General features: G+C 39.6%; 1 protein-coding gene across 4 annotated transcripts in view; it reads right to left on the bottom strand.

Annotated features, from left to right (window-relative positions):
* Nucleotides 1-22781, bottom strand: part of DIS3L2 (DIS3 like 3'-5' exoribonuclease 2) — a 382646-nt gene that overhangs the window by 250891 nt on the left and 108974 nt on the right. For all 4 annotated transcript variants that reach the window (XR_014016571.1, XM_081243341.1, XM_081243343.1 and 1 more), the window contains one exon: nucleotides 5258-5492. Coding sequence is in view for 3 of the 4 variants with exons in the window: in XM_081243341.1 (XP_081099467.1) it covers nucleotides 5258-5492 (235 nt within the window). In the remaining variant the exon portion in view is untranslated. The remainder of the gene's footprint in view (nucleotides 1-5257; nucleotides 5493-22781) is intronic.

Genomic DNA, 22781 nt, shown 5'->3' with positions numbered 1-22781 from the left:
TAATATAATCTTGACTGTAAAAACCAGATAATGATAAGAAAATGATAGGTCCATTTAACATGATACAAAAAAATCCTACACTATATATTACCTAAGTAAATCCAATACTGTACTTAAAAAATAATAATATATGGGGATTAAGTAGGAGTTATCCTAGGAATTCGAGGATGGTTCAATAACAAAAATAGATTTAAAGGAGAAAAACCAAGTGATACTCTCAATCAATAAAGAATCAGCTTCATGAAGTTCAGCAAAAGGCAAAACTGCGGGGTTAATAAAAGACTGTATGAGAAAACATCTATGTGACCTAGGAATATGCAAAAAACTAAAAAAAAAAACCCATAAAGTATATGATTAATTTTATCACAGAAAAATTAAGAATTTTTGGTCAATGAAAAACACCATAAAGTTAATAGACAAATGACTAAAGGACAGAATGGTAGAAGATATCTGTGATGCCTAAAATGGAAAAGGGATTATTATAGAGAATAGATAAGAATTGCCTGCAAATCAACAACAGAACAGTAACTATGATGGAACAATGGGCAAACAATATGAAAAGGCAATTTACAGAACTTAATCTCTAGAGTATAAAAAACTAGAAAGCTGAATAATTCTAACTATTGGCAGGAATGAGAAGGTAAAAGAAGCTTCATGGGTCTGGAGAAAAGGGAACCCTCCTACACTGTTGGTGGGAATGTAAATTGGTGCAGCTGCTATGGAAAACAGTATGGAGGTTCCTTAAAAAACTAAGAGTTGCCATATGATCCAGCAATCCCATTCCTGAGCATATATCCAGACAAAACTATAATTCAAAAAGATACATGCACCTCTATTTTCATAGCAGCACTATTTACAATAGCCAAGACATGGAAGCAACCTGAATGTCCATCGACAGATGAATGGATAAAAAAGATGTGGTATACACACACACATACACACAATGGAATACTACTCAGACATAAAAAAGAGTGAAATAATGCCATATGCAGCAACATAATGGACCTAGAGATTATCATACTAAGTGAAGTAAATCAGAAAGAGAAAGACAAATACCATATGATATCATTTATATGTGCAATCTAAAATATGACATAAATGAACTTCCATGAAACAGAAACAGACTCACAGACATAAAGAACAGATTTGTGGTTGCCAAGGGGGAGGTAGGGTAGGGGAGGGAAGGATTGGGAGTTTGGGATTAGCAGATGCAAACTATTTTATACAGAATGGATAAACAACAAGGTCCTGTTGTATTAGCCCAGGGAACTATATTCAACATCCTGTAATAAACCATAATGGGCTTCACAGGGAGGAATGGCTGGTCTAGCACAGGATTTGCATCTTAGACACTGGAGGTCCTGACCATCTGTCTCTACCTGAATCACACATGATATGAATGCATTACCCACTCAGTCTAAAAGACAGGGAAGGGCTTCCCTGGTGGTGCAGTGGTTAAGAATCCGCCTGCCAATGCAGGGGACATGGGTTCGAACCCTGGTCCGGGAAGATCCCACATGCCGCGGAGCAACTAAGCCCGCGAGCCATGACTGCTGAGCCCACGTGCCACAACTACTGAAGCCTGCGCGCCTAGAGCCTGTGCTCGGCAACGAGAGAAGCCACCGCAACAGGAAGCCCGCGCACTGCAACAAAGAGCAGCCCCCGCTCGCCACAACTAGAGAAAGCCCGTGTACAGCAACGAGGACCCAACGCAGCTAAAAATAAATAAATAAAAGACAGGAAAGCAAAAATTCCCACTGTATCCTTCTAACATAGGACTGGACAAGGCTTTACTCTTTTTTTAAACAAAAAAATACTTTAAAACACTGGCACAAAACATTGTCCAAAAATTGTGGTGGAAACTGCCTTATATTTAATTTTTAATATAATTTCTGAAGCAAACATAACTGTCTTCTAATTATATTAATCATCATTATACACAGTGGAGAGCTAGGAAACAAAAATATAAGAAAGATTTGATCTCAGAATCTGGAAACACTAGCAGAAAGGAAATGAAAAAAATTAGCTCTGAGAAAGAAGGGTTTCTAGACAGTCAGGAGTAAGGGTTCTTGGCATTTCAGTAACCCCAAAGTATCACAGGAGAATAATCATATGGATCTGCTTTTCTCAGCCAAAGGGAAATACGGTTACTTTTTATCCAAGGAAAGAGAGCTTAAACTTAGGCAATGAATAGGCCTGTCGCTGGAAGGAGACGAATTTTAAGTGTGAAAAAAAGGGTTCTTCCTGACTCCTAAGGTTGACTTGGGCAGGCCCCAGGAGGTGCAGTAATAGATCGATTCAAACCTTGGAAGGGAACAAGGATTCCCTCGGAAGGGAATGTGGATTCTCCCTTCAAAAAAGAGTTGAAGGTGACCAGAGACAAAAGCGAGAACTTAGAGGGTCACCGACACTACATTCAAACCCATGTTCAGTCATCAGGGTACTGGCAGAAGCTTGTCTCCAGACCAGAAAGCTGAACAAGATCTCTGACAGACCCTACTAAGGTAGAGAACAGGAAAAGTACATCACAACCTGATTAGGTCACCATCGCCAAGACTCAGAGGCCAGAAGTGTTCTTAAAGTTCCCAAAGATGTATGATAAAGAGCTACTGTATCAATTAGTCATGATGTTTTTCATCCTTTGGAGTTTGCTAATCAGGCAATCGTTACTGAAATACTTGATACCAAAGAATACTTATTTGGGTTGTCCCCAGTCTTGACACAGATGGCAGTTTTCTATGCTGACAATAATGCCATTGCCTGGGAAGTGGTAAAAGATCAGCCTCGGGAGGCTGTGGGACTGGACCTACAAAAGGGGCCCAGGTCTTTGGCCTATTCTCTCAAGGGCTGAGGATGATCCAGATCCATGTTGTCTTCCTAGAAGAAACTATTGTGTAGGTCTGAGATGCCCAGAGAAACTTTTCTCTGAATGCAATGATAGGCACTTGCTGCATACAGCTGGGGTTACCTGCTCAATTACCAGAGAAATTGGTAGTTACGGTAAAGATATGAATGCTTCCTGGTCAAAAAGGGATATACTAAGTATACACATGTAATATGTCATGTTTGCTTTGGGTAAAAAAAACATGATATTCAAACAAAAACCACTCTTTTGCACACAGGTGTGAACTAGGATTAATAATCCATTTGCAATTACAACACAAAGCAATGAACCTTTCTAGAAGTCTTAGGAAAAGTTTATGATGGTCTTAAGGTTATGGTTTGTTTCAATAACAAATTTCAAACCCTTAAATGGTGCAAAAAGAACTAACATCCTAACTGTAACCAGATTTTATATTATCCAGAGAAGAGAAGCTGGTTGAAATATCCTTAAAAACACCATGATTTTTAAAAGAGCAAATTGTAATTTTCCTAAATATCAAGAGGGCAAGAAATGAGAAACAGCCATGTGGTTTGAAAACTCTCTATTTAGAGGCTAGCAGGAAAGAGAAATTGGTACCAGATTCTGAGGGAAGGATTAAGGCTGTTTCCTCTGTCAGGGCCAGTAAGGAAGCAATATAAATAACAGTAGGATATGAAGACCGTAAAAACAGTAAGGAAAAAAACTGCATACGGTGGACTTGTAAAGCACTCAATGACACTTACTTGCAACAGAGATGCAGGAAAATTACAATAGAGGACAAATCAAGAGTACGTCTGGCATCAGAATTTCCCAAACGAAGGATAAAGTGAATTATTAATATCCACCCTGGGCATCAATTCTGCCATCACTTCCATCCATCAATATTTCCTTGCCCTTGTATTGGTACCAATCACTAATGAGAAACTGAAGCATCTCATCCCTTCAACTTGGAACCTAGAGGAAAAGAGGCTGCTGAGGCCTTCCAAGTTCAATCACCTGAGCTAGGTTTCCACAAAGTGGTTTTGGGCCAAATACCCAGTAAATTTTAAAGTACTCCTTCCCCTGGCTTTGTCCTTCAAGTACCTCTCTCCCTTGGTGACCTTGCAGATGAGGATTTGGCTATTTAGGGTCCTGGTTATTAAACTGTTTTTAAAGGAAGAAAGAAGAAACATCAGAAGAAGGAATTTTCAAGGAATAACATCCAAATGAAATTGGCTGGGCCCTGAACAGTGGAACCACTAGTTATCTAAGCAGGCCACAAAAACAAAAGGAACCTGGGTGCCCTCAGGTCAGCAGTGAGGTGGGGCAGTGAGGAAGCAGTAACCTCTTCATTCAGATAGAATTTCAAAGTCGGGAAGTCCTTCTGAATGAGTAGTACTTGGCACCAGAAAGCGACACAGGCTTTTAGAAAGTGCTCGCTGCCCGAGATCACTACCTCATCAGCAGTGAAGACACAGGGTGATCCTTATGCAGTCACTTCCTGAAATCACCTCCAGCTTTCTTCAGGATGTCAGAGAACTGTGCTCACCAATCCCTATCACAGGGTGTCTGCTGAACATCCTCCTTTAGTAATCTTCTGGCATTTCTTCTAGCCTTTCGTGGGGACTGTGCCAGAAACTTCTTCCTGATAAAAAAACCCTCATAATCTAGTTGGCCTAACAAGGTCAATGTTTTCCATTTCATAACATACATAAAAATCAATCTGGCTAGAAAACATATTCCCTGCACTTAAAACCTCCTAGAAATCTATACATTGAAATATCCCAATTTTCATTGCTACTTTCCCTTAAGTTTTCCAGACTGCAGTCAGGTAGGGCCCTTGGTCACAGCTCTTCGCCTATGTGTTTGCAATTGCTTTTTTCAGTATCCAGGGGACCCATGGCTTAAATTTTGATCAGGGAAAATAAGACTGGCTTTTTTTAAAGTTTACAATCAAAACACTTTGTAAAGATAATCTACTTATCAAATTTAAGGTGATCTATTCACCACTAAGGATGAAATGTACCAAGTTAAAATTAAAGCAAAATCCAGGGTAAAACAAAGTGCTTTTTTTGTAAGGATTTTAGTTTGGTTTAATTATGTTCGTATCAACCACAGGGTGGGATTGGGCTCATCACAGGAAATTTCAAGGTTAACTATCAACACAATGCAAAACCCATTAGGAAATGACAACAGCAACCACTGACCACACAAATCACCAGCAGCATTTCTGTCCCCTCCTCACAAACAGCAGCTGGAAGCCTGTCAAAGATCCCCCTTTCCTAAAAGCTGCCACAGGTTAGAAATTGGAAAGATACCAACTGTATTGTGTGATTAATTCTGTAGCACAGAGAGAATTCCAATATTTAAAACAATCTACTAAAATAAAACGTCGGAGAGCAGTCCGGTACTCACGTTTTTCATGAACACAAACTGAGAGTTTCTTAACACCATCAACCAGAGCATTCTGCGTGTTGCCATGTCCATCTTCTGAGTCGCTGTCATCAAACTGAGCCTCTATAATGACATCAGGACTGTCATTATAGCCTTTCGGGGACTGTTGCAGGAGATGGCTTCCACAGAGCTCCTCAGGGAGATCTGATTCATAGGCACCTTCTGTTTCTTTGTCATTGCTCTCTGGTTTAGTTACCTGAAGAAAAGAGAAAAGTTCTGCTAAATCACTGGAGGGAAAAATGGGAAAGTGCAGATTTTTCTTTTTTCATTTTTCTTTCCTAAGGAAAAAACTGCACATTCAGAAGCACTGGACACTCACCATGTAGTCTGAAAAAGAATCTTTATTTTCCAGATGCACAGATTACCTTACGATCAATCCAGCACTTCAAGGTGCCCAAGATTAATGTTATATCCACTTCTCAATGTTCTGATGTATATTTTCATCCTCTCTCCCACAAAGGCCCTGAATACCAGAAGTACCACACTGCTTCACAAAGTGTCCATCACATGGGACCAACTAGTATGCTGGGAAATGATAAAAGAACTCAACATAGTTTGTCACTGTGTTCCCAAATGAAACCACAAGAATGTAAGATGAAATAGAAAAAAAATTAAGTGTGAACAAGAGTTTATAAAATGTTCCCATAAAAAATATAAACCCTTAATTCTCCATTTTGAGGCCTGAGATCAGTATAGAAAGCACACAACTGACAGACATTTACACTAGAAATAAGAATGAGCATTACACAATATGTCAAAAATTTTCAATTTAACAAAAATGAAGCAAATAGGAGAAAAGAATCCACTACTAATCCATTCAACGAGTTAGTCACATGACACTCATATGACAGTATCCTTTGATTTCTATGGGCACAATATTAACATACACCAGTGTTATTTAGTCACTGAAAAAGAAAAAGGTGACCCTATATGTAAATTTGTCCATCTACATTAGCAAAAAAGACAGCAGATTTTGTAGGTCCTAGATGTTACTTAGAACACCATATCCTTCTAATAATCTACTTCTGGATGAGAAATCTATGTGCAATTTAAACAGATAATCAAGATGTGATCATACATACGTGTGTGTGTATATGAATTTGATCACTATTGGTAGCACATTCGTTTCATTCTTTCAAACAAATGCTGGAAGGCCAGCCTCATGCCAGGCAGCCTCAATAGGCCTACATTCTAGTGAGGAGACAGATGGTGAACAATTACGCATTCAACAAATCATATGGAGTAACTTTCACAGTGCAAGGCACTGTTCTAGGTGGCAAGGATGCAGCGGTGTACACAATCAAAAGTCTAATAGTGATAAGTGCTAGGGAAAAAATATATAATATGAAAATGCTGGTTATTGGAAACTGAGGCTAGTTTACCAGTAGGGTGGTTAGGGAGGATGCCTCCTGGATGAAGCGACATTTGAGCAGAGACCTGAATGAAGTGAGTGAGCTCCTAGTAGTTTCTCTATGTGCTTATAATTGAGATGTCTAATGTTTTTCTGAGTTTAACTCTGAGGTTTCAAATTAGATGCCTGCTTTCAACAAACCAGATTAATGTTCAAATTAGATCACACAAAGATCATGTTTAATGAAAGATCTTCATTTTATACAATGCACAAAAAGTTATTAAAAGAAATCTTTCTCCAAACATTATAATGTCACAGATTCCAATTAACATAACTGTCCCCAATGAATATTATAATATCCACCCAGAAAATCAAAGTAACATATTACAAAGATATTCATTCACACAATCAGAATACAGACTCTAAAAATATATTCCCAAAGTTTTAAAATGAAAATGTGATAACAGAAATCTGACTCTTGTCAGATTCACTGATTTATTCATTTGTTCATTCATTAATTTGTTCATTATTTCCACGTTTGTTCATTATTTCCAAACAAACAAGGCTCCTTTTCTTTAACAGTTAAAAAAAAAAGTTCAACTGGCTAAGCCAGAAATCTCTAAAAAGATTCCCCTTAGGCCCCTTCCTGCATGAGAACATAAGAGTGAAGCAACAGCTAAGTTTTAAATTAATATACAATTACAAAACCAGCTCTCCTGCACTTCTGCCTTAAAACACGAATCCTGGTTTCATACCTGACCCAAAATATATCATTCAAAAAACAGAGAATTCACTGACAAATTAGAGAAGAAAAAGAAATCTGACATCACTCAAATCAGCAAATCCATTCAATTTCCTTAAATGTGCCGAGCAAATTCGATAACATTTAGGAAGATCTGCCCCTGACCATCCTCAAAGAATTAACACAACCTTGGGCACTGTCAGAACAGCCCAAAGCACAGGCAGGAGGTACGTGTGCATACACTACATCTAAAGCACGGTGGCTACAACACAATCACTGGTCTACTGTTCTTTTTTACGTTTCATCCCATACAAACTTTATCTCAGAAAGAAGAGAGCTGGAGGCAGGGGTGAAAGAAAACAAGTGACATGCTACAGTTAGAATATAAGGTAAAATGTAGTCTTCTGGAAAGATGTTAAACAAAGGTTCCAGGCCTTTACTTTCTATTATGTATTTATTTCTTCTGCTAACGGTTTCAGAAAGGATTTGGTTCCCACAGACCAAGGAGAAAATATTAGAGGGTAACCAGAATTCTGACTTTATAAAATTTGAAGGCTCGGGCTTCCCTGGTGGCGCAGTGGTTGAGAGTCCGCCTGCTGATGCAGGGGGACACGGGTTCGTGCCCCAGTCAAGGAAGATCCCACATGCCGCTGAGCGGCTAGGCCCGTGAGCCATGGCTGCTGAGTCTGAGCGTCCGGAGCCTGTGCTCCGCAACGGGAGAGGCCACAACAGTGAGCACATTTCAAAACCAACCCAGTTCTGATTTTATGATAATCTCCATGGTTTAGATTAGCTATACTCAAGAATTAGTGTTTTAGGCACTAAATTCACTTTTGAGTTACTAAAGCAGAGAATGCTGTATGGTAGCAGGGTTTAATGTATAAATCAAGTCATTCAAAACTGTATAATTAAAATATAAATTAATACATTGCATTTTTAAAGTATTTTCATTCTATTTTTGTTATCGCAGTACAAACAAGAATAAAATAAATGTTACGGGGAAAAAAAGATCACCTTAAAGTCATAGGATACAAAAGGCACTCTAAAACCGTTCCATATCACATATTGGTTAAGAATGAGGGTTGTGGAACTCCTTCGAGAAATGGCTAATTTAAGTCTAGAAAAGGAAACAAACAAGATGAAACTGGGGACTTCCCTGGTGGCGCAGTGGTTAAGAATCCGCCTGCCGTGCTCGCTTCGGCAGCACATATACTAAAATTGGAACAATACAGAGAAGATTAGCATGGCCCCTGCGCAAGGATGACAAGCAAATTTGTGAGGCGTTCCATATTTTTTACTCCAATAAAGATGTTAATAAATAAATAAATAAATAAAAAGAAAAATCACTAAAGCACTGTAAGTTATTGGAGTTATAGGATGCTACGGCCATTTTCATTGTTAATGAAATGTCAGCCATAATGTTGAATAAAAATGTACTGGATTAAAAATTTTAAGTGTATAGAAAAAAAAAAAGAATCCGCCTGCCAACGCAGGGGTCACAGTTTTGATCCCTGGTCCGGGAAGATCCCACATGCCACGGAGCAACTAAGCCCGTGCCCCACAGCCGCTGAAGCCCGCACGCCTCGAGCCCGTGCTCCACAACAAGAGAAGCCACAGCAATGAGAAGCCCGCGCACCAAAACAAAGAGTAGCCCCCGCTCGCCACAACTAGATACAGCCACAAATAAATAAACAAACAATCAAACAAACTACAAAAAAAAAAAAAGAACCTGGAAGATCTTGTCATATGGGAAAAACAAGGAAGCTATCACAAGCTACTAGAGTCTCATCTAAAGGACTCAGGAATCAACATGAAAGGGCTCTCTCTGGTGAACCTCAGAAAATTCTAAACATTTATCCTACCTTTCCTATATAAAATGTACCTCAGGTTAGCCAAACAGTTGATGAGGTAAAATTCTTCTTTATAGAAGAGTTTCAGCTAACTAAGGAAGGACTTAAAGACTTTCATTATCACCATTCTGATATCCCTACTGAAATGACGGATAGAGAAGATGATCATCAATGGTTACTAAATGCTGATGGGGATTGAGTTTTATAATAGATGGACCAGAGTAGCAATATCTGAACCCACTGATTAATACAAATATCATAAAAAGAGAAAGAACCAAAGTACTTCCTGATGTACTATAATTAGGAAGTAAATACTATACTGAGGTATGTATTATAATTAGGAAGTAAATACCACCATCTGTGAAGTATTTTCCCCTAACTTGAACTTAAATCTGACCTGATATAGGTAACAGAGGAAGATGTTAAACACCACTAGGGAGAGGATCCATTTACACTCACTCCCTAGATGATTTCATCCAGTCTCATGGCTTTAAATCTCTCTGTATGCTATTAACTCCAAAAATTAAATGCCTCGCCTCAACCCTTCCCCCAAATTCCAGACACATATCCAATTGCCTACTTGACATCTTCATTTGGATGTCAGCTGGTGCCTCAAACAGGAGAACCCTTGGTCCCCACCTGAACCCATTCCTCTCCCAGCACTGCCTCTCTCGGCAGATGGCACCGAACTGGGGCATCACCCTTGACTCTCTCCTTCTCACACCCCACATCCAATCTATCCAGAAAGTCTTCCTGTAAAATATATCTTCTTGTCATTTCCACTGTTACTATAAAAATCCAAGCAACCTTTATCTCCTTGCAGAACTACTGTAATAACTGGTCTCCTGACTTCTATTTTGAACCAAAGGAACTAGAGTGATCTTTTTTTTTTTTTTTTTTTTTGGCTGCGTTGGGTCTTCGTTGCTGCGGGTGGACTTTCTCTAGTTGCGGCAAGCGGGGGCTACTCTTCATTGCGGTGCGTGGGCTTCAGCAGTTGTGGTGTGCAGGCTTCAGTAGTTGTGGCTCGTGCGCTCTAGAGTGCAGCCTCAGTAGTTGTGGCACATGGGTTTAGGTACTCCACGGCATGTGGGATCCTCCCAGACCAGGGCTCAAACCCGTGTCCGCTGCATTGGCAGGCGGATCCTTAACCACTGCGCCACCAGGGAAGCCTTAGAGTGATCTTTTTAAAACAAATCAGATCATGTCATTCTCGCAATAGCTTCCCAACATCCTTCCATCACCATGCCACAAGGTCTTGTCAAATCTGGTCCATATCTATTTTTGCATTCTCATTTTCTACAACTTCTTCCTCTGCAAATTACACTCCAATCCTAGAGATCTTCTTGCTATTCATAGAATACTAAAATCTTCCATCTTGAGATTTTTACATTTGCTGTTCCCTCTATCTGGAAAACTCCTTGCCCAGCTATTCATAGGGATTGCTCTCTTCATTTTGTTTAGGTCTCTGCTCAAATGTCCTCCTCTCAAAGAGGCATTCCCTGATCACATTAACTAGAACAGCCTCACCTTGCTGTTATGACTCTATCTTCTTACCCTGCTTTATTTCTCATCACTGCACTTATCACTACATGACAATATATTATATACTTACCTGACAATATATTATATACTTTCTGTCTCCCAACTAGGATGTGGGTTTCATAAGCACAGAGGCTATTTTATTCACTGCTATATTCTAAGAGTTAGGAATAGCATTTAGTAGTCACTCAAATGTATGTTGAATGAATGAACAGCAATTAAGTAGGAAATGACCTGTTCAGAGTCTATCTTCCCTGATAAATTTAAACTCCATGAAGTCACATTATATACTCAAGTCTCATCTGAATGAATAAAGAACCAGAGATGGCATACTGCATCTAACATTTCCACACATCTAAAATCTACCCATCTCTCAAGACCTAGTCCAAATGCTTTGGATTTTCTATAACCCAGAATCCACCACATAGTCTTCTCAGCACCTCCTCATGCCCTGCTACCTGCCCCAGACCAGAGTAATTTCTTCCTTTTCTAAAGTCCCAAAGCAATTTATACATACCTCTTCTACAGCACTTCTCATTTTTTTTTCACTACGCTAGTGTTATCTATGTATGTGATTTACCTCATCTGTTAAGACTGTTTGCTCACCAATAATATATCTCTGTATATTCTATGGCAACTTGCATAATCAATCTAGGTGCTCAATATTTGATAAATAAACATTATTTGATGGATAAAAGGGTAGAAAAATGAAAAAAGGAATATAAAAGACTATCAGGATGCAAGAGAGTTTTCAGAACAGTTTCCAGACACACGAATATGTGGATTAGAAAGTAGAAGCCCAATTTTCCCTGGGTCTGTAAAGTAAGAGGCCTTCCTCCGTGGGACTGACCTTGAAAAAGTTGAAAAGTCTAGCTCAGTGGTTCTCAGTTTTGAAGTTGAGCAGATCCTGCTGAGAATCAGATGAAAGCTATAACTCCTTCCTCCACAGAAAAATGCACATCTACAAGTAGACAGAGAGTACTCTATAAGAATTTAAGAGTAAGGGGAGTAAAAAGTCTGGTGCTGGAGGCTACCAGTTCAGGCTGGTCAGTATTTTGGAGAGCTCTGGGCTCAGAGTGAAAGGAGGGAGGCCTCAGGAAAATGGATATATTACTGACCTGGTTAACTGAGGACTTTAAAACTTCCTCTGGTTTCCTCCACAGACCTGAGAGAGAGAGGCAGCTGACTGCACTTATTATTCTGAGTGCACGCTGCAACTGGGATTATTTCTCCCTTGGAGATTTAGTCTAGTCTCTGGAGGACAGGACAGAAACAGATTAGTGAGGGAACCAAATCACTGGGTCATACAGAACTTTTTCACTCTCAAGTCTTGTTCCATGAATGGGATAGGATGAGCATCACATAACCCTGCTAATAAAAATAAGCAGTGAAAATGCAAATGCAAACACACACACACACAGAAATGTTTGTCAGATATACCCCGAAGTTAGTTTTACCATGGATACATCTGTAATCTACTTATTGTCTCCTTTTGGAAGGTGAAATTGGGCGACAGAGTGGTGTGGCAGTGTAATGAAGGGAAAAGGTGATCCCCTTTCTCCAACAGGCTGCCATCTCTGGCGGATGGAGAGCAGTAATGTGGCCTCTTTAGTAGTACTTGGGAGGAACCCTGAAAACCGTGAGGGATGAAACTCAGAGGACGCTATTAGAAGCTTACCACTGAAAGGAACAGGCCTATGCCCAGAAACTTGAGCTCTGAGACACAGAGAGGAAGAGATACACCTTTTGGAAAAGGAGGGTGGGTGTAGCATGACTTCTGTACTTTAAGGGGAACCCTGTGTTAGCAAAGGAATAGCAAAATGCCTTATAGAATATCCCTAATTCGAAGACAAGAACACTTGCTAAATCAGAGACATGATGCAACCATGTGAATGGAAAATGTCTAAGGAAGACCCTAATCTAAAAGGCTGGCAGAATTTTAGAAAATAATATTTGAGAAAATATATAGGGAAATACATTTTAAACATAACGAAAAAGCACTGCCATGAAAGAAGATAGTGATAAATTCAACTCCATTAAAATTAAATTTTTCCTTTTATCCTAAAATAATGTAAAAGAAATTTTAAAAGATAAGCCATAGAAGTACTCATATCCAGAATATATAAAGAACTGCTATAGATCAATGAAAGACAATCCAATAGAGAAATGGGGAAAAGGCTTAAAAGGCACTTAATAAAATAGTGAATCTTTATTGCCAAATAGACAAAAAAGATGGAAAGCTGCTCAGCCTCGTTTGTCATCAGAGAAATGCAAATTAAAACCACAGTGAGATATCACCACAAACCCACAGGCAGGCAAAAACTAAAAATCCTGACAATACCAAATGTCAGCAAGAATGTACAGCGATACTTTGCTGGTATAAATGTAAACTGGTCCAGCCCTTTGTGAAACAGATCAAGACTGTGAGGGAAAGCAGAAAAGAGATCTACTCAACTCCCGCCCTGGCTTATTCCACTACACCGCCCTGCATCCCTCAGGATTTTGACAGGTGAACACAGGAAAAGGAGACTAAGATGGGAAAGGGCACATATGCAAAAGCAAGGAGATAAGAAAATACAAATTTTCCCTCAGGAAAGGCAAGTAGTAGTGAAAATGTAGAGTAAGAGTGAGAAAAGAGGATGAAGAAGCAAACATGAAGAGCACCGAATGCCAAGTTAATGAGCCTGGTCTTTACTGTAACGTTAGTAAAGTGAGAAGTAGGGAAAAGTGGTTTTAAGAGAAGGAACTGTAATCAACACACCTGGGTTCGCATCATGGCTCTGCTGCTTAGTAGCTATGCCACCTTGGCAAAGCTATGTAATCTCTTTGAATCTCAGTTTCACTATAATTAAAATGGGGACAAGAGTACCCAGTATCATAAGATTATTGTGGAACTGAGATAATATAGGAAAAGCTCTTAGCACAGGTGCCAGGAACAAAGTTGTAAGTGAATCTGTATAGAAGGAAACAAATTTAGTCTTGAGAACCAGGAAGTCCAAGGTGAAGGGGAACATCCAGGTGGTAGCTGGAAATGTAGATCAGGAGATGGGAAGAGTGTATTGGAGGACAGAAATCCAGATTAGGAAGTTAACCACAGTGGTTCAGCAAAGGCCAAGCTTCTCTGAAAAGAGAAGCTGAGAACTCTAGAGCACTGAGAAAAGACTCAAAGGGGGTTTCACAAGGAATAGGAGTTAGTGAAGCAGAGAGAATTTAAATATAATTATGGACACGTTAAACACTAAGACTTCTATTATCACTCTTCACATTCATATTGCACTATCTTCCCTGTGCTTTACACACATTAACTAATTTGATCTACACAACAACCCTGGGTGATACACAGGAGAATAATTATCTCCATCGCACAGGAAAAAACAGGTTCAGACATGTCACAATCCCACAGCTACTAAATAGCAGAGCTGTGACATGACCACAGATCTAGGGCTCTAAGTCCAGCTCTCAGTCCTGGACACTCCTATGGGAGATTTCCTGCAAACAGATTCAGAGTGAGCTTTGCATGTACATCTCCCACCACTAACACCCACTGCATGAAATACCTCTGCATCTTTTGCCTGCCTGGCAAATACTCAATCAAAATTCAAGATCCAGCTCTTCTGTGACTGCTTCTCTGACTAAACTCCCCCGTCTATTAAGAAATGTTGTTTCCTTCCTTTGTTCACTACTATTCCTTACCTATTGTTTCATTATAAGTTTGTTGATCAAGTTATATTCCATTTATTTGTTTACATATTTCTCTCTGCCACCAGAAAGCAAACCATACCACATTCATTTTTTATATTCCCCAGAGGCTCCCAAAATGCTTGGCATATAAAACATGCTCAATAAATATTAGTTTCCTCTTCTCTTCTTCTGATGAGAATGAGAAAGACTTGAATTGGCTGTAAAAGAAGAATTCTAAAAAAAATTACAAGAAATAAATAACTACCAAGCAGCAAGAGCCAGCTAAATTCAGATGCTTATCTACATGATAACTGCATGATACTGCACTGCCCTCCACTACTACACTTTCTGGAAACCAGGGACGAGCCACCAGTTATTTAATCAGAGTTGAAACTTATCGCCATAAAAAGTAAATATAAGTGCACATGCAAATGAATAAAACTGGAAGACATTTAAATAAATGCATTTTCCTAAAATAATTCTAGACCTTCATATCTAAATTATAACTCCAGTTTCAATATGGACCCAAATGTAACCATAAAGTTCACTGTCACCAATTTAAAACAACATTTTTAGCTAGAAAAATCATGAATGCCTGAAGACGAGAAAGCCAAAATGTGAGCACGGCTTCCAGGGATGTTTCCTGATTTCTGTAGAGTGTGAAGTACCAATCTGTCCCTTAGAAGGAGTGTGGGGGGATGTCTACACTGAGCTGTAAATCAGATCCACTGCAAAGGGCAACTCAAACTCAACAGAGTCAAGAAACCGGTCACTTTAAAACTCAATTAGTTTTTTTCTTCTCCCTCCTTTTATAATTAATATAATGTATTTCAAAACTGGGGAGCAAGAGTACCTGTAACCAATTTAAATGGAATCGTAAATAAAAATGCCAAGTAACATTACCAAACTCCAAGCATGAAACATTTCATAGTCTCCCTGTGTACTGATACAAAAAACCCTTCCTTGAACATAAAAGCCATCTTTGAAGAGTGCTGTTTTAAATCTCATAAAGACAACAAGTCTATATTAGCACTGGAAAATTCTGTTCCAAGCAAATAAATTCTATGACATTCCCCTGGGGCAGGGGTTGCTATCCAGTTGGTAAAATGGAGCTTCTCCAAAAAGATTTACATATGCCTAGGTCCACAGGCACTTTCTGCTGAAAGGGCTGTTTACAACAGTGTCAGCTGAAGGCTTTGTGCACAGGAGATAATGCCCTGCCTATCCCACTACCTGAGCCTCTGATTCAGAGCTAATGCATGCCATGAAGTCCACCTAGGAGCCGCTTTTCGTTTCTTGGCTTCTCCGGCTACGCTTAAGTGACAGCACTCACTTGCCACACATGTTTTAACAAACTTTCAAATCCCTTAATGGCAAGCCTGGGACAAAGTATAATACACTGTTCAGGAAATACCTTGGAGCCAAGAAAAGCAATGGATATTTCCACAGGGAGTTCCTGACAAGGCTTGCCAATAAGCTTCTTTCATTTTAAAACATGACCATGGATACTATCATTTTAAAGACATATTACAGACATCCTTAAAGGTATATATGTTAATTGGGAACTCTGTTTGCCTATGGTAGTTAATCCAAGAGTGCCTTTTATTTAGTTAACAGGAGTAGAACAAACTATCCCCATTCTTCCCAGTTATTCAGGCCCAAAGTTTTGTTATCCTTATCAATGGATCAATTCCTCCCTCCCTCCTCCCCCACCCCCCAATCACATCCATCAGCTCATCCTATCGCTCTATCTTCATTGCCACCATGGCCACCACCCTGGTTCAGGTTACATCACCTCTCACCTGGATACAGGCAAGAGCCTTGTAAGGGGGCTGCTCCTACTCTTCTCCTCTTTCCATCTATTCCCAACACAGCAGTCAGAGTGAGCCTATGAAATCTAAGTCATATCATGTCAATTCTCTGCTCTAAATCCTGCAAGGCTTTCTGCCTCCATCAGAGCTTAAAACCCAAATCCTGACAGATGCACAGGCCCTACCTGATCTCTGCCCCCACCCTGTGGTCCTGCTGACTTCATCTCCAACTACTCCCCACCTCAGCATCTTTGCTATCCCTTGAACACGTTAGGCATGTATTCACTGTTCCCCAAGATCTTCCCAAGGACAGCTCCCTCACTTCCTTCACTTCTTACTCAGAGTCACCTTCTCAAGGCAGCCTTCTTTGGTCACCCTATTTAAAATCTCAACCCCACTCCAAATTCATATCTCCCTTATTTTACTTATTTTTCCTCTTCAGTACCTACCACTATTGAGCATGGTATTTTATTTACATTATTATGTCTTCCCCAGTGAAACACAAGCTCCATGAAAGTGGGGACTTTTTCTCCTGTTTGTTCACTGTTAATATTCCCAATACTTAAGATAGCACCTAACACAATGTCTCCGGCACAATTCCGTCCTAATGTGCTACGATCACCGTAAACTCAAACCATCAAACACCACTCTAGTCCTTCCCCTCAAAGCACTTCCCCTTCCTGTTCTCTTTTTTATTAACACCATGACCACTTTCTTCCAGGCCTTTCAAACTCAAAACCTCACAACCATATGTGACTCTTTCTACTGCCAAACATACTGCTTCACCAAATCCTTCACTTGTCTTTTTACAAGAGCTCTTATATTTCCACAAATTCCCTGGTATTCTCAGGACCACCCTACAAACTTCCAGGAAAAAAAAGATCTGATTAAACTACCTTTTTACTCAAAATTTTTGATAGATTTCTCTTCCCTGGAGAAACTAATTCTCTGTTCTTTGGCTTATCATTCAAAGACCTTGACCTTCTCAATGTCCACTGACCTTTTTTAACCATTTTAATCTTATCTGCCAGTTCCTTCCATTATACACCATTCACAAGCCACTGCAAACTCTTTCCTGGCTTAGATCACACCAACTCAAAAATAGGCTTCTAACAACTTAGAACAGCAGGATCTGTCTCCCTTTTTCTATTTCTCTGTGAGTACAATAAGGAAAATCATATAACTCCCTTATTAAATTGTTTGATTCTTTTTAAAAAATATTTTAAGAAAGAAAGGAAACAGGGCTCTTGGAGAAATGATCAGTATCTGCCAAGGAGCCCTCTGTGCAGAGCAGGCCTGGACTGAAGGAGAGGAAGAGTGCAGACGTCTAATGAGTCTGGCTTTAGGTTCTCTGGACACTGTTCCAAAGAGACCACGGGACTTGAAACAGAATTATGGGTGTCTTGTAACACACACCCTCTCTCCTTTTCTGCACGGCCACCACAAGAAACTAACTAACCACAACTTCACCCTGATACAACCAAGCCTCTGTGCCTAGTCACCAAAGAGAGTAAGAAGCAGGCATACTTCCCCTAGAGGAGAGACAATTCACAGAACACAGCAGATTCCAACTAGAATAATCTCCATAGCAAGGTATTATGTACTTTGATGCTAGAAATGAGCAGAGGTGGGGAAGAGAATTTGGCAAATATCACACCAAGTTCTGAAACTCAGGAACAAATAAAGTCAGGCAAGAGGGTGGCTAGAAAGAAACCTGGGTAAGCAAGCCCTAGGGGAGAGTTCCCAAGAGAGAGAAGAACTAACAGAAGAACTTCCAAGAACAGAGTTCATGGAAGGAATAGACAATTATTGAGATTTAGTGAAAGAATACATACATTTACATGTAACTTTGTATGCAGTGACTGCTTTTCTCTTAGCCTTACTCTTTATTGTATTTTGACTTAAGTCTCTAACACATACTCAGTGTATTAATAATGAGTGTTTTAGCTGCAAGAGACAAAAACTAACTTGAATTGGCTGATTAGCTTACATAAGTAACGGATTAGCTTACATAATTGAGTCAATCTGATCATATTGAGAGGCCCATCTGATATTTGCAGAGGGAGGGAGTGATAGGGGGGTGGCGGGGCACTCTCAGATTTCCTCAATATTAGCTCCAAAACCAGGGCAGCCTCTCTCTTCATGTGTCAAGAAGGATTCCAGGAGCTTCAGAATATATCCCATCCTCTTACAGACCACAGTGGGAAAAAAGAGAGAAAGTCTTGCCCAGGTGTTCTGCAAAAAAATCTCAGGACTAGGCTGCTGGGGTTGATTTTGGTCACATGCCCAGTCCTGAATCCATCTCTGTAGCAAGGAGGTCGACTAGACGGTACTCCCCTGCATCTGAGGAATGTGGCCAGTTCTTCAATCCTAGCAAAGAACAAAGCTGAAGTCTCCTTAGAAAGGCTCAAAGTGGGGTTCTTTTGAAAGATAATTCTTTGTATTTTTATTCATAGTAGAAGCCTACTAGTAATAATTTCCACCTGTTTCCATGAATCAAAGATCATTCCCGGGCTTCCCTGGTGGCGCAGTGGTTGAGAGTCCGCCTGCCGGTGCAGGGGACACGGGTTCGTGCCCCGGTCTGGGAGGATCCCACGTGCCGCGGAGCGGCTGGGCCCGTGGGCCATGGCTGCTGGGCCTGCGCGTCCGGAGCCTGTGCTCTGCAGGGGGAGAGGCCACAACAGTGAGAGGCCCGCCTACCGCAAAAAAAAAAAAGATCATTCCCCTTTTAAATCACAACCATTTCTGACATGGAGTCAAAGCAAGAATGTTAACATCATTCAGGAAAGAAAACAACCTAAAAAGTTTGAACAACATGCTCATGGATGTAGAGCACATGTCAAATAAAGATTATTTGTATTTGAAGTTTTTACATGTATAGAGACTTAGCTGCAGTACCTGACCTCAGATTCCTTCACATCACACCATCTGTAGCAAAATGAATTTCATATCCTTGAGACACACTTCAATATGCTGGACCACACTGAAAAATAAGCTCAATTTTTAGACCATTCCAGAAAACCAGACAGTATACAATAAAAATTTTTCAGAGCAAGGGATATTCAGGACCATTAATGTAAGGGTCACAGTTCCAGAGCCTAAGGATGTTCCATATAGCCAATTTACTAATAACAGATTAACCACAATTATCTGAAAAGTCAGCCAACACTTGAACTACCACACTCATGTACCGATAATAAAAACTGAAACCACATTTGATTAGTGGTTGCTGGCACACTATAAGCTGTGTGCCTATTGCTAGATTTTTTAAATAGATTTAAGGTATGGCCAACTCTAAAAAATTTACTTGTATCTGCAACCATCCTTTCCTTCTTCCCACCTCAAACCACAGATAGAGTGATCCAGCTTTGGATACTATTTCTTGCCTTGAGGGCTTTGCTCATTGGGTAGTACCTTCTCCCCCACTATTTCACTGCCCCCTCCTTCTACATGATAAACTTTCTCATGTCATCATACAGATGTTCTCGATCATTTCTCATCTTTGAAAACATTTTCATAAAACTGAAGTAGCTATACTAACATCACACAAAGTGGAATTCAAGAAAAAAAAGTATTACAGGGGTCAAAGAGGATCATTTCATGTTAATAAAAGAGTCAATGCATTAGCAAGATATAATGACTGTAAATGTACATGCACCTAATAAAAAAAGCTTCAAACCAGATGAAGCAAAAACTGACAAAAGTAAAGGGAGAAATAAACAAATCCTCAATCATAAATATTTATCAAATAAGTAATAAAACTAGACAAAAAAACAGTAACACAGAAGATCTGAAATAAATAAATAAATGTATATATACACACACACACATATATCTCAGAGGTCCTTATCCATAGTACATGAAGTCTTACAATTCATTAACACAAAGACAAACTAATTAAAAAATGGGTTAAAGACTTACACAGACACCTCAGAAAATACTAAATATATATAAATGGCCAATGAGCATACACACAAAAAATGTTCAGTATCATTTTCTCATCAGGAAAATGCAAAACAAAAGATAACAAACAACTACAACAACAAAAAGTAATATTACTATCCGCCCACAAGAATGGTTAAAATACTACTACTATATTCTGGTAAGGAAGTGGAGAAACAGAATCTCTCATACATTTTTAATGGTAGTGAAAAATGGTACAACTACTTTGGAAAACAGCTTTATGATTTTTTATAAAGACAAACATATGTTTACCATATGACCCAGCAATTCCACTTCTAGGCATTTGACCAAGAGAAATAAAAACATATGTTCATACAAAGACACGTACAGCAACATTCATAGCAGTTTTATTCTTAATGGTCAAAAGTTGAAAATAATCCAAACGTCCTTCAGCTGGTGGATGGGTAAACAAACTCTGGGACATCAATACAATGGAATACTATTTAGCAACACTAAACAACACGGATGAATCTCAAATGCATTATGCTAATAGAAAAAGGCCAGACTCAAAATAATTCCATTTATATGACATTCCGCAAAAGACAAATCCATAGGGACATAAAACAGATTAGTGGTTGGCAGGGGCTGTGGGGTAAAGGGAAGTGTTGGCTAAAAAGAGACACAAGGGAATTTGTGGGTAGGACGGAACTGTTTTCCATCTTGACTGTGGTAGAGGTTACACATAGCTATACATGCTTTAAAATTCATAGAACTGAATGCTAAAAAGGGTAAATTTTACTATATGCTAATATGTGAACCAAATAAATCTCTTTGCACCCAAGCCAAACAAGCTCAGCATCTATATACAGTGGGGAGCAAAAACTCAATTAAAACATTGAAAGTATGAGCCAAAGTTATCAACTGAAAATACCAAATATTTTTCATTCTGACAAAATTTAAAATCCAATAAACATTTATTAAAATCTTATAATGTGCAAGGCATCTATTAGGCATTAAATAACTCCTCCGCACAGTGAGGTGACACTTAATAGTTAACAAAATACTTTCAAAAATATCATCAGTAGTATTGGCCTACTGGTACCTGGAAATAAGTAGGACCCACAGAGCACATTCCCAAATACCTTTAAGCAGAAGTAAATATCATTTGAATGGCATAAGCTCCAACCAAAGGAATGACTGCTTCCTGCTGAGATGACCAAGAAGGGCTTAGAAAGATGATGGTTAACAGCATGGGTCAAGAGGATGGATATTATGAAAAAGATGATATAGAAAAAGCCCAGGAAGTAGGCATGCTTGAGGAACAAGTAGACAGATGTAGTTAGAGCTGGACACTTCTGAAAAGTCACACACACACACAAATCCAAAAGGAAGACTGAGCTCTTCCTTGCCGAAGACAGCCTTGAATGTCATCCATAGTACCTTAGTTAAAATGCACATGCATGCGCACACAGTTTATTTCTTTTCTTTTTTTCTCAACTTGGTGCTTAAAAGAAAGATAGCCATCAAGACAAATATCAAGATAGAAATGATATGGACTTCCCTGGCGGTCCAGTGGTTAAGACTCTGCGCTTCCACTGCAGGGGGCAGGGGTTCGATTCCTGGTCAGGGAACTAAGATCCTACGTGCCACGTGGCACAGCCAGAAAAAAAGGATAGAAATGATACAATACTCTATACACGGGAAGAGCCGAGGTTCTTGTACACCAAGTGCCACTGATTAACCGGCTCTAGGATTCCATGTAAAAAAGCTAGAACTCCCAACTTTAAAAGCACACAAGCTCAAAAATAATACGGTACAATGATGGGGAATCACAGCCTGAGTGAGGAGGCACGGATTGAAGCCTGAGTAAGAAAGCTGACCTAGTAGAATAGCAGGCAATGTCAGCATATTGGTTACAAACAGGGATGAGCAAATAAGTAAATATGTGGACAATGAGAGCCAGGTTTCTCATCATTAAAGAAGAGAGTGACAAATACCGAAAGGGGGAAACTATAATGAACCCTGTGGTGTTGCACTGGAATTGGAGCTTTTAGTGTAAATTCACAGTTTTCAAGATAGGTAGGTAGGCAGGGAGCTACCTAGTCAGATAGACAGACAGACACAGAGATATAAGTAAATACTCATATTTCTTAGCTCTCTTCATTGAGAAGGCTTGGGAGCATCTGGATTTATGCACTAAAAGGTACCAGGACTTCTTAGAAAATGGATAATTTCTTGGCCAACACAGGGAAAGATGAGGCTGGAACATCTCCAGAATATAAAGTGTTCAAAGGATGACAAGAACGTGTCAAAATGACACAGGAACCAACTTAGGGGGCGTCCACTGGCCAAATCTGGGGCAATGGAGCAAACTTAGGATAGTAACAGATTACTCCTCTGGAAAATTACATAATCTACTCTTCCCCCCAAAAGGCATCTCTATACTAAATACACCCACTTCTCAGGAACTGTGAGTTCAAACACTTGCTCGATGGTACGGTAGGTGCCCTTCTCTCACTTTAAGATTCCATATCATTGGGTCATGACAGCATGAGCACCTGTCTCGCCCTATAATAAGCCACCTAAACTTGGACCAGACAAGGATGGA

Source organism: Mesoplodon bidens (genome assembly GCF_964165515.1).
Source record: "Mesoplodon bidens genome assembly, chromosome: 8".
NCBI lineage: Eukaryota > Metazoa > Chordata > Mammalia > Artiodactyla > Ziphiidae > Mesoplodon > Mesoplodon bidens.
Note: the sequence above shows the minus strand (reverse complement) of the source record. Positions and strands in the feature narration are given on the sequence as shown.